This window comes from Nestor notabilis, unplaced genomic scaffold (genome assembly GCF_000696875.1).
Source record: "Nestor notabilis isolate BGI_N333 unplaced genomic scaffold, ASM69687v1 scaffold1218, whole genome shotgun sequence".
NCBI lineage: Eukaryota > Metazoa > Chordata > Aves > Psittaciformes > Psittacidae > Nestor > Nestor notabilis.
In genome coordinates this window covers 19,122-31,634 of record NW_009940335.1, presented here as the reverse complement: position 1 = coordinate 31,634, position 12,513 = coordinate 19,122, and the positions used below count along the sequence as shown (strand labels likewise).

Genomic DNA, 12,513 nt, shown 5'->3' with positions numbered 1-12,513 from the left:
AATTTTAAAGCTTTCTAAAATTGAATGAGATTTTATCAAGAACTTCACAGGGTCAATTCATTAAGTATCTTGGTATACCAAGACCAAGGGCAGTTAGTAGATCATTTGCTGCTGACCATAGAAGCGACTTCTGCTACATTTACATCTCAACTGCTTCCATTCCCCAGCAATTTATGCTCTCAATATATTCTTTAACAGTCCATTGTATTGTTCAATCTTTCCAGAGGCTGTGTGTAATAGGTTTTATGATGGACCAAATCAATGCCATGTTTCTTGGCCCAGGATTGTACAAGGTTATTTCAGAAATGAGTTGCTTTGTCTGACTGGATTCTTTCAGGAGTACCATAACATAGAATTTGACTTTCAAGGTGTAGGATTGCATTTCAAGCAATGGCATGGTTTACAAGGTGTGTCTTCAGTCACCCACAGATGCTTCCACCATGGTAAATACATAGCACTTGCCTTGTTCAGAGCAGTGGTCCAGTATAGCCAATCTGTCAGGACTCACAATACTGATAGCCCAGCCACCTCCTGCTCTCTATTCCAAGAAAACTTTACACACACAGGTCACTTGATGGCAGTACATGTTTCACATGTGTGATGGCCTCAACAGTCAGAGACACCCCTCCAGCACAAGCTCATATTTTTCATTCTATCTCTCCCAATTACTGTCCTTACCTTGAATTCTTCAAGCCTTTTCATCCTATTTTCTTCCTTCTGCTCTGTAAAGGAGGGGAGTGAGAGCAGCTCAGTGGGCATCTGGTTGCCAGCCAAGGTTAACCCATCACAGTCCTTTATTTAACATCTAACATGGGGCATACAGATTTGAACCCATAACCTCTTGATCTGCAGTCAAATGCTGCTGGCCCAGGTCAATCCACCACAATCCAAACCTGCTCCTGCTAAGATATTTCTTAGAGCTGGAGAAGACTCTTGCCCAGAGTAAAGATCAGGCTTGCCTCAGATGACCTCCTTAAGTTTCTCAGTATAGTTATAAGCAGAACAAAATTCAAAGCTGCCAAGATATGCATGTGATTAGCAGTTCTGCAAGCAAAGACAAGGCAGCTATCAAGGTGTTGAACATATTCAGTGAATCTTGGTTAAATAAATAATCTTTTAAATCAACCTTTGCCCAGTCAAAGTCCAGCCTTACTTATAGATACTGCCCCAGGAGGGACAGTAAAACAGAACTCCTGTGAATGCTGCTCCACACGACATATAGGTAAGATATTCCTTTTTTGTTAATCCCTCTTCCCTTAGAAAACTTCTTTTTACAATCTAAATAATTTCGCATGTAAAGCTTTCATGGATTAAAAGTAGTATGCAGTGTTGTGTAACCTTCCCTCCATTTCTAAATATAAAGGAATAATCTTTCCCATAAAAGCCTACTGTTTCTTCAGCTTTGTGTTATCACTGGTTTTGCATGTTAACTTCAGGAGCTAGCACAGATTTCCAGCATTTGTCAAGAAAAACTTCTTTGAGTTGTAGTTGCTATCAATGCAGTCTGATGCATTCCAACACTGGCCAAATGCAAGGGCAGCGCATCCCTATAAGGACCGAGTCCCAGTGCAACTACAGTCACTCAAAAAAGTACAAGGCACCTGCCCAAAGGGAACAAGGGAATCATGATCTGCAGGCTTCTTATCCCTGCATGATGAAATTCCCCATATTCTCCAGCTTCAGTGGCATCTCTGCCAACCCCCCACCACAAATCCACACTGCTCTACATGCTGCCCCACTAAACAATGCACCTTCAGCTTTGATAGCAAACAGTCTGTAGCATGGGTAACCACAGAGGTAGTTCTGCAGTTAGTTGCTATCATAGAACGATTTGACCTCAGCTACTTCAAAATAAAAGGGAAAAGAAAAAAGGCCAGTTCCCACACACATTAGTCACACAGGTGATCTAACGAAAAAACATGGAGTTGCATAGAAATATTTACATGCAAACATTAATTTTCTTAGTATTTATTAGGCTGTGATTAATGGCTTATCTTTGCAACACAACTTTGGCCTTTTGACAGACTTCTGTCAGTAGAGAGAGGCAGGAAAAAAAAATCTTTCCAGTAAAATACAGAGCAAGTTTGCAAACTACCTGGACCTTCCAACTGGAGGAAGTTATCTGCAGTTGTCTTGTCCCTTTATCATCATGGGTCTTTGGCAGGAGTTCCTAAGACAACTACCTTTGGAGTTGTTCCCTGGTCAGACCTATTGCTTAATTTTAGTACACAATATTCCTGCTCATGATAAGCATCACCTGAACCAGAGATTCATTACCTCATAAAAACATAGAAGAGTTTAGGTTCAAAAGGACTTCTGGAGGTAATCTGGTCCAATGCCACTATAAAACAAGACCAACTTAGATCAGGTTGCTAGGGCCACATCCAGGTGAGTATCTCCAAGGATGGGGACTCCACAGCCTCTCTGGGCACCTGTTTCAGTATCTGACAGCCCCCAAGATGAAAGACTGTCCTTATGACTGTCTAATTAGACTTCCCCTTGCCATAGCCTGTCTGTTGCTTCTCATCCTCTTAAGAATCCGGCTCTGTGTTCTCTAAACAATCCAGTAAGGCAGTTGAAGAAATCAGTAAGATTTACCCTCTACTTTCTCTTCCCAGATTGACCAAACCCAGCTCTCTCTGTCTCCTTAAACATTACGTGCTGCAAAACCTTAATCACCTCAATTACTTAAGGGAGCTCAAACCTGGAGACAGTTCTCACATGCAGTCTCACAAGTGCCAAAGAGAGGGGAATGATCCCTTCCATTGACCTGCTGGCTATGGTACCGCAAAGGTTCACCACTGACTCACATTCAACTTGGGCACTTGAGTGCTCTCCAGCATTGCTGCCTTCTGGCCAGCCAGCAATCAGCCTGTATTGCTGTGCATGCTCTAGACACAGATTATTTTTCACTTTTCTTTGTTGAACTTCATGAGGTTTCTGTCAGCCCATTTCTCCAGCCTGCTGAGGTCCCTCTAAATAGCAAAACAATGCCACAAATAAACACCCAACAGCTGGATTACACACTGCTGACCAAACCCCTCTGAACCTAGTGACCCAGACAATTCTCTGCATCGTCTAGTAGTCTGCTTATCCAGTACATGTGTCACCAGAATGGCTACACTGACTGTACTACAGACCATATCAGAGTCACTGCAAAAGTTAAGGTGAACAGCATCCACTGCTCTCTGTCCATCACAGAGCCAGTCCACTCATTATGTAAAGTTATCAGGTTCATCAAGTATCTTTTATGATTATCAGTAAATCCATGCTGTCAGATCCCAAACAACTTCCTGCCCTTGACATACGTGCCTTGACACAGCCTCTAGGAGGATTTGCTCATCAGTAAATCCATGCTGTCAGATCCCAAACACCTTCCTGCCCTTGACATACGTGCCTTGCCACAGCCTCTAGGAGGATTTGCTTCAAAACCTCTGGAGGACCAAAGTCACCGCCTAACAGCAATCTGGTAGCAATCCCCAGCATCAAGTATACTCTTTAACCAGCTGGCCTCAAATTCTCTGGGGAATTAACATAGCACACTGGAAACATCGACTGGAAATTCTGCTCCAGTGGTCACAAATTCATTGAGAAATCATTTGAATCAAACTACTGCAGTTACTTCAGCAGCCTGTCATTTCTAAGCCCAATTTAATTCCTTTCCTTTCTCACACAATGTCACATTTTTATATTGATTACGTCTCCTGTCATTGTTAAAGTCATCAGAGATGGAGATAAAGTTTTAATCAGGCAGCAAATTGAGGCTTTATGGTCATTTCAGGATTCATGCGAGAATTGCAAGATAAGTGCTCAGTCTCAACTCCTGTTTTGTTCCGCACAGACCAGGCAGTATTAAATTACCTCTCCTGCAAGTGATTACCTGATGGCACATTCACATTGTCACTAGGTGTATGCCTGAATATTCTACACTTTTGTTAGACCTCACAATACCTGCATTCATATCTTACCCAAGTCTCATGTATAATGAAATACCAAAGTGAAATAGCCCTGTTAGCTCCTTTTCATAACAGAATCAAAGAGTGTTTAATTAGGATTCAAAGGCAGAGGAAAACATGGCCAGCTCCAAGAACTTTGATTCTACCAGTAGCTCCTAAAGGACACAGAAATAGAGCAAGTGCACTCTTTTGTATGAAAACTGAGATGTAGAAATACTGAACACAGCTAGAAGAAAAAAAAAAGCTTTGTAAGCATAGACAAGGGTCTTCCTAGTTCCTTTATCATCCTTGCTTTCCACCCTTCAATGCAAACCTCGTGCTCATTAACAATAACACCACAGTTACAGTGTCTTTCCCAAAACTTAATTTTGTTTAGCTAAAATAACTAAGACCAGGAAAGCCTGCTTAGGACAATGAGGTTCTTCCTTGATCCCAGCTGCTCATCCATCTGCACAAGGTTGCCCAGAGAAGCTGTAGGGTCTCAATCCTTGGAGATACTCAAAAGGCTGAGAGAGCTGGGACTGCTCAGCCTGGTGAAGCAAAGGCTCAGGGGAAACCTCTTAGTATATAAAAATATCTGAAGGGAGGGTGCAAAGATGGAGCCAGGCTCTTTTCAGTGGTACCCAGTGACAGGACAAAAGGCAAAGGGCACAAACTGAAACACAGCCAGAACATAAGGATGCTTTTTATTACTAGGAGATTGGCTTGAGCACTGACACAGGTTGCCCACAGAAGTAACGGAGCCTCCCTCCCTCCTTGGAGCTATTCAAAAGCTGTCAAGACTTGGTTCCTGGGGAACTGGCTCTAGGTGGCCTTGCTTGAGCAGGCGCATTGAACCACATGACCTCCAGAGATGACTTCCAACCCTGACCATTCTGTGAAATCCCATTTTGTCACACAGCTTTCCTACAGTGTTCCAGTATTTTTGCGTTGCTGTTATTTTTCCTCTCAAAGACTTAATTCAGGTATTAAACCCTCACTTCAACTTTCACCATGTTGTCCCAGGCAGACAACTTCTTTCTTTCAGTTCTGCATCTTGTTCAACTTCATTTGAGATAGGTAAAGAAGAAAAGTGAGGAGGGGGGAGGAAAAGGGATTGGTTTCCTCTCCCTATCCTTGTTAACTAACTTCAGCTTTGCACAACTGGATTTCCTAGGAAGCAAAAACCCAAGAATTCCAAAGCTAACTGTCTCTATATGTATAGAGAGGGAGCACAACTAGGTAAGCTTACTGTTCTTACCGACATGTATCTTTTCCATCCTGTCTGCTAGAGATGACTTCTGTTCTCCAGCCCCGAGAATGTAAAGTGACCAAAAAGCCTCAGAAGACTTATGGATTCTACCTGCGCGTTGAGAAAGACACAGCAGGACATCTCATCCGGAACGTGCAAAAGAACAGCCCAGCTGAAGAGGCTGGCTTGAAGGATGGAGACAGAGTCCTTAGAGTTAATGGTGTGTTTGTAGACAAGCAAGAACACACACAGGTACTTCTCTGTTTAGCCTGGGATCCACACCACTCCCCCATTACCCAGACCCAATGCTACTATGTGAAGCTTTCTCTTCCAGTTTTTATGACATCTTCAGCTAGGAAATCCAAGAGCCAAATCAACTGCTCTGAGTATCTCCCCACAGCATTCATGACCCACAATGGGCATGAAATGTCTTTGAGGTGCCTCCACAGTGCATAATCAGAGGGATAAGACAACAAAAACAACAGAGGGTGCATGCCTTCCCGGGGAATGCTTTTAGGTCAATTGCTCTAGCACACGCTTGCCATTTTACCTTGCCCACTACAGGTGGTGGAGATTGTCAAGAACAGTGGGAATTCTGTTGTACTACTTGTTCTGGATGATGCATCCTATCAAAAGGCTGAAAAGGAAGGACTAAACTTGGAAGAGCTTGGTCAAGAAGTGTCAACAGGACAGCAAGAGGAGCAGCAGTCCCCTCCATCCATGGTCAATGGAGCAATCACTGCAGTTCCACAACCCTGGCTCTGCTACCTAGTGAAGGAAGAGAAAGGCTATGGCTTCTCTCTGAAAACCACAGAAGGTGAGAGCCTGGTGAGAAGAGATGGTGTGTATAGAGAAAGAGAGATGGCAAGCAGGGACAGAGGCAACCACAGTTAACATGTGGAGACCAGTGGGGACACACAAACTCCTCTTGCTAACAGAAAGTGAGAAGCATGATGAGTTCAGGTCTACCACTAGCCCTTTTCTGTACAGCTTATGTAGTGCACAGTTTTCCAAGGACCACACTTCTTATGGGGTGAAGAAAAGATGGGGGAGACATAAAAAGAATAACCTATTTTCTGCTTGTTATTTAAGCCCACTTACCAAAATGAAACTTGCAGTCCCTGATCAAATACCAGATATACGCTCAAGATGCTACATCAAGTCCTGCTCTATTCCTTCAAATAACCTCAGGTATCAGCACACAAAGTTCTAGACAGCTGTAATAAACTCGTTTCCAATTTGTAAGTTATTTCATTTAGAAAGCACAGGATTTTGAACCTCTTCCACATATGCCTTTCTTCCAAGGCCAGTTAATGGAATAGGGAAGTCTTCTGGAGAGCATCACCTCTAAAGAGGGTATTTCAGAATGTAATATAACTGAAAGACCAAACATGGAAGCCTTCCAAACACAGGAAATTATGAAATGTATAAAACAACACCAAAAGCAGCTATCCACTTCAAACTGGGAGGGGGAGGAGGTGGGAATCAAATCCAATGCTCCCCTTGAGCACTCTTGATAAATAAATGATTTTTGAGCTGCAGATAGTGAACAAATTCCTCCCACCCCCACAGAAGTGATTTTTTCAGGACACAATAAGAGAGATGGAGGTATGACTACATAGAAGATTTGTGGTGTCACTGTAATCTGCATGTAAGCAGAGTCCAGGAGGCTCTAAGGTCATCAGTACTTAGTTTCCTTAACCATTAAATTCAGGCGTATGTCAGTGACTTACCCTGTGTAATGAGCTTTCATTTATTTTAGGACAGAAGGGGTTGTTCATAGTAGAGCTTTCATCACAAGGAGCAGCTGCAAAGGCTGGTGTCCAAAATAACGATCGCCTGATTGAAATCAATGGAAAAAATGTGGAAAATGACACACATGAGGAAGTGGTGGAAAAGGTATTTGTTTGTACACTGATTCGTCTTCTGTTCTGGCCCACTTTCACAGCCACCCGTCAGGGTTATTGAAGAGGCAGGTCTGGCTGATTTCAATGCTTCACAGTAAATCCTGGAAGCTACTGCTCATGTATCGTTAACACAGCAGAGTACCCCCTCTGCCTTGGCTCTGTTGTCAAGCGGCCTCTCAAACTGACTCTGAATAAATACTGCCATCAGGACAGGGCAAATAATTTTAAATAACAGAAGTGTGCTGGCACCAGGAGCACTATTAAATAAATCATGCTCTGTTCCTAAAAGTCCTGGAAATACTCCTAATGGGAAGAGGGCAAGTCATCAAATGCGGTTTTCGGGGCAGGAAGAAGGGGAACTCTCTGGTGATATAATCAGCACAGAACAGGGAAAATTCATTATTTTAGACAGTAGTTCCTTTCTCCTGTTAAGAAGTACAAAACTAATGAAAACCACTGTGCAAGTAATTTCACTACCTGGCCTCATCTGCAAAGAATATTGCTAATGAGGCCTCCAGCTTTCCACTGTTGGCACTGCTGAAACACAGCTGGAGCTGAAGAGATTTCAGAGAGCCATGAGATAGGCAGTACATGCTCCAGCATTCCAACATCACAAGCCAGTGCACGCTACTCACTATGGAACTGTGCAACACCCGTGTTTGTTCCAGCTACTGTAACAGCAGCAGCAGTGATGCTGATTAAGATGAGTTAAAAGGGCACCTTTTAGACTATAAGGGAGTAAGAGAAGGATGGACTTGGAGACTGAACAAACAAAAAGAAAAAGCTCAGAAGCAGTAATACAGGGAGATGGAAGAGTGACAGAAACTTGACTCTTGCCACTATAAACTAAAATAGCCATATAGATGGCACGATATGTCTATACTGTAGAGTTCCATACCTAGATAAGCCAAGCGTTATCTACTGGGGCTCACTGGATTCTTGCTGGTACTGTATGCCACCCTCTTGGCACTCTACAGCTAATTCCCTAAAGGTCAGGAACACAGTATGAAATGCAGAAAATTTGTTCCTATATATACTAGATCTTACATACCCAAGATCTTGCCATGACCCAAATTTCTGACTGGACAGGAGTGAAGGGGAAGTCAATTTATAGTACTATGGCCTACACATTATGGCTCATTCATCAACAGCACCCACACATCACTATGTATCAGTACACCCGTTACCAAAGTATCTACAATTCCCACATATTATTGAAGTGGTGACATCTAAGACTGCATATGTACTGTCACAGGTAAAGAAGTCTGAGAATCGTGTTATGTTTCTACTTTCAAATGAAGAAACAGACCACTATTACAAGAGCCAGAAGATGGTACTGAGCAAAGAGAGTGCCAACCTGAGATTGCTTCCCCTCAAACCACGACTTATTGAGATCCAGAAAGGAGAAAATGGTTATGGCTTTTATCTACGGATGGAACAAAATACTGGTGGTAAGAACAGAGTTAACACACAGATCATGACATTTGCTATAGAGTTTCTTTTGGTACAAGGTTTGCAGACCTCATTCTCTTTTGGCTTCTCACTGGCCATCTAGAAGTCCTCTACAGATGTGTTGCAAACAGACCTGCATGAAGGAAATGGTCTTGACCATGCAATTCTGACAATCAAGTTTTCCATGTCTTTAAACTTCACATCAATCTTTTCTCCCTTCTGATCTTAGATCATATAATCAAGGACGTTGATGTTGAGAGTCCAGCAGCCACAGCAGGTCTCAAAGACAACGATATCTTAGTAGCTGTGAATGGAGAGCTGGTGCATGGTCTGGACCATGAAAGTGTAGTGGGAAAAATTAAGCAGTCTGAGGCAAAAACAACACTGTTGGTAGTGGATAAGGAGACTGACGCCATGTATAAACTGGTAAGAAAATGCAAACTACTACTTAGAAATGATAATTTATCAGTAGGAAGAGACATATGCAGCAATAAAACAGCCAGTCTGCTCTGACAGACACTTCAACTGGTGGGAAATGTCTAAGATACGCCCATATTTCAGCAACTCTCCTTGCACTTGTACAGCAAGTCACAAAACACCCAAATTTTTGGCCTCTTCCAGATTTTTAGCCACTACTGGAACAAAATACACCACAAGAAAGGTTAGAAGTTTAAACCAACAAATTCAGAGCCATGCAATGGTGTAACCATTTATGAACAAAATGAGCAACAAAATTCCTTTCTCACACAGGGCAACACTAGTTTTCTACTCAGCCAGAAATTAATAGCCAAGAGCTCTTCGCTGCAGCTCAAGTCTTAGTCATTAAAAAGGTTTCAAAGAAATCATTTTGATCATGAAGCCTGATAGAGATTTTACAATGGAAGTTTTTATACTAAAGAAGTTTTATTTGTGACTTTTTTATTTGTGACTTCTTTTCAGGCTCAAATTTCCCCTTTCTCATACTACTACAAAGCACAAGATCCAACTCCAGCTAAAACAGAAGAAAGAGTGGAGTTGCACACTGAGCAGAAAGAGAACCACAAGCCAAGAATTTGCAAGATGGTGAAAGGGCCTAATGGGTTTGGCTTCAGTTTAAACATGATTAAGAACAAGCCTGGACTGTTCATCAATGAGGTATTAATGTAGAATGAGGAACAAGGAAAAGCCCAAGTAGTCTGTCAGCCAACTTCCTTTCTTCTGTCCTGCAAATGCCTTCAGGAAAAGCCACACAAGACAAGTCTCTTCTCTAGCACACTCAGACAAAAGCTGTAGCTGTTAGTCATACTGACATTGTAGGACCAAGATAAAAAAATAAGCTATTAGATGTCTAGACAAAAGGGAAATCCAGCTTTTGCATCATTTTTGCTTTTATTCATGAGGCCAGCATGCTAAAATTGGTACTTTAAATAGGTTTTTTTTTGTCTGTAGAACAGCCTGAATGTGAGACACCTTCACCCTGCTCTACCCACCTCTTTTGAATTCCATAGCTGGCAAAAGTTGAACCCCAAACAGATCATGTCTGTGCCTTTAGCTTTCTTGAGAGAAGGGGGTTCCACCCATTACTAAGGATATGTAATGTAATAAGGATATATGTAATAAAGGTAACCTTACTGTAAGTTTAACGTAGTAAAGTTAACTTTAAAGTTACTGGATAGGGACTTGCACGTAATTAGTTTTCCACCTGTCTTCATGATTCCACCATGCCACATTTCTACAACAAGTCTACCAAAATCAAGATGTAAAATCCCAAACTGGTGGGTTCCATGTTTATCATACCTAGGCCTATTGTCTGCCCCAATTATCTTCCCCATGTTTATTTTGCTGTCTTGTAAAGCAAGCATAAACACTTTGTATTTTGCTGTCTTGTAAGCAAAACAGTAACACAATAGCCCTGCTAGCCATCAGTTGTTAATGCATCCTTCCAAGTTTTATGGTAATATCACAGTTTGAACTTGCCTTTGCAGGTAAAAAACCAGGGACCAGCTGACAGAGCAGGTGTAGAAAATAACGACTTCTTGGTGGAAGTGAACAGCGTGAATGTGATGAATGAATCCTATGACAAAGTGGTGGCAAGAATCCAAGATAGTGGTGACAGACTAACACTACTGGTGTGCAGCAAAGATGCTTACAAATACTTCCAGGACCAGAACATTCCCATCACAGTCTCTATGGCAGATCCAGTCCATGACACTTCTGAACCTCCTGATTACACAGAAAACTATCCATCAGAGCCAGAGAGAAACTCACCTGAACCAAGGGAAAGGGTGAGTAATACTGCATTAAGTAGATGTTGAGGAATCATCCAGGGAATAGGAAAAGAACTAGTATTTCTGTGCTAGGATTTTTAACTTGAGCCTGGATTATTACAAATCAGCCTATGGTATTAAAAAGGAAGCTGTAGTCTGATTATCATAAACAACTCTTCCTTTCCCCACACATAATACGGGTGAGTATCTTTAATGAAAAACTAAATCACAGAAAGAATGCACATAACAAGAGGTTTTATGGAACAAGATAATCCAAATACACTAATCCTTGATGAAGATGGGACAGGCAATACAATCCTGAACATGCAGGGGAAAAAGTTCTTAAATACACCAAAAAAGCATAAACCACTTTTGGGGAAATCAGATGAAATATGTTAGATCCTTTTGTAGAGGAAAGAGCAACTGATAGGTTATGATGACATTTTCTAGTAAATGTGCTGATTTATTTTACTCACTTCATGCCACTAGAAAGAATATGAAGCATGACAAGTCAGAAAAGCAGGAAAGTATTTCTTCTTGAAACAGTCATTTTGAATCCTCTGTGTGGTCAGCCTTAAACATTTAAAGCTCTTTTCTGATCGTGCAAAGGAGACAGACAAGGAAAAGTAAGACCAATGCTGTCTCCTGTTCATTTTTCATTAGCCTTGTCTGCAACTGTCCAGCTGCCAGGTTTCTGTAAAAGTTTCAGTCACCAAGCTGCACTCTGCAGCAGAAAGAAGTTAACACCACTTTTGTGTGCAAATTCAGCAGGTATGGGAACAATAGATCTCTATTGAATAAATTTCCCTCTAAATATAATTAACCAAAAAGCGCTTCAACAACAACAAAAAAAAAATCACCTTTTTTGGTTTATTCTGCCATCCAAACAAGTACACAATTAGTGCAGACGAAAACAGGAGTTGTTCATAACCCTGTAGACTATCAAGCATGTTTATGATCTGAAAATAATCAGAATGTATTTGTTACTCCTCTGCAGGCAAGCTCATCCTCTTCTTCACGATCAGCTGCCTCTACAAGAGCAGACAGTGACAACAGTGACGACACAAAGTTGTGAGGAGACAAACTATGCCAAGAACAGAAAAAGAAACCTTCCAAATCCTCTTTCTTCAATCATTCTACACCTCTCAGAACTTGACTACTCCTAGGAGTGCCATACCTGTAAAGGACTGCAATCTCTTGCTGAAATGCAGTTGCCTGAAGTAAACGCTCCAGTGTAACTTGCATCCATTTAACACACTGCAATTGTACTTCATTGGCTTTCTGCCTTGTAAAGTGGGCAGTTAGTCACTTCCTTCTGTAAAGGCTTAAATAAGTGTAAGTAGAAAATTAAGTATAGTGCAGCAGAAGGCAGAAATGCTTTATAGATTTGTAAGCATCTTAGCCTTTTAAGGATAAGCTCTTAATAAAAAGCAATTGATTTCTCCCCATCTCCCAGGAGAGGCAGTTCTCCCCCTAATCCAAGTCCATCAGCTCAAGCTCTGTGGCAACTCTTCTATGTAATACTTACAGCTGTACAACTGCTGTGAAGTGGCACAAGCCAGAGTATTCTGTGCATTACACTCCTTACTCCTGCTAACATTGCAGAAATGTCTTTCAAACATTAAGCTAACTTCATAATCCATAAATCAAGATATTTAAGCACTATTCTTTCTCCACTGCATACAGTTGTGGATCATGGTAATTAGAATAGCGTACATAAT

At 41.6% G+C, this 12,513-nt stretch overlaps 1 protein-coding gene across 1 annotated transcript; it reads left to right on the top strand.

The window, feature by feature from the left end:
- Positions 1–1,198: 1,198 nt before the first annotated feature.
- PDZK1 (PDZ domain containing 1) lies at positions 1,199–10,840 on the top strand. The gene is made up of 8 exons (XM_010020280.1): positions 1,199–1,222; positions 5,228–5,439; positions 5,752–6,004; positions 6,950–7,086; positions 8,350–8,545; positions 8,776–8,972; positions 9,486–9,680; positions 10,511–10,840. Exons 2-8 carry the CDS (start codon positions 5,230–5,232, stop codon positions 10,838–10,840), a joined length of 1,518 nt encoding a protein of 505 aa, XP_010018582.1. The 5' UTR covers positions 1,199–1,222; positions 5,228–5,229.
- The last annotated feature ends 1,673 nt before the right edge of the window (positions 10,841–12,513 follow it).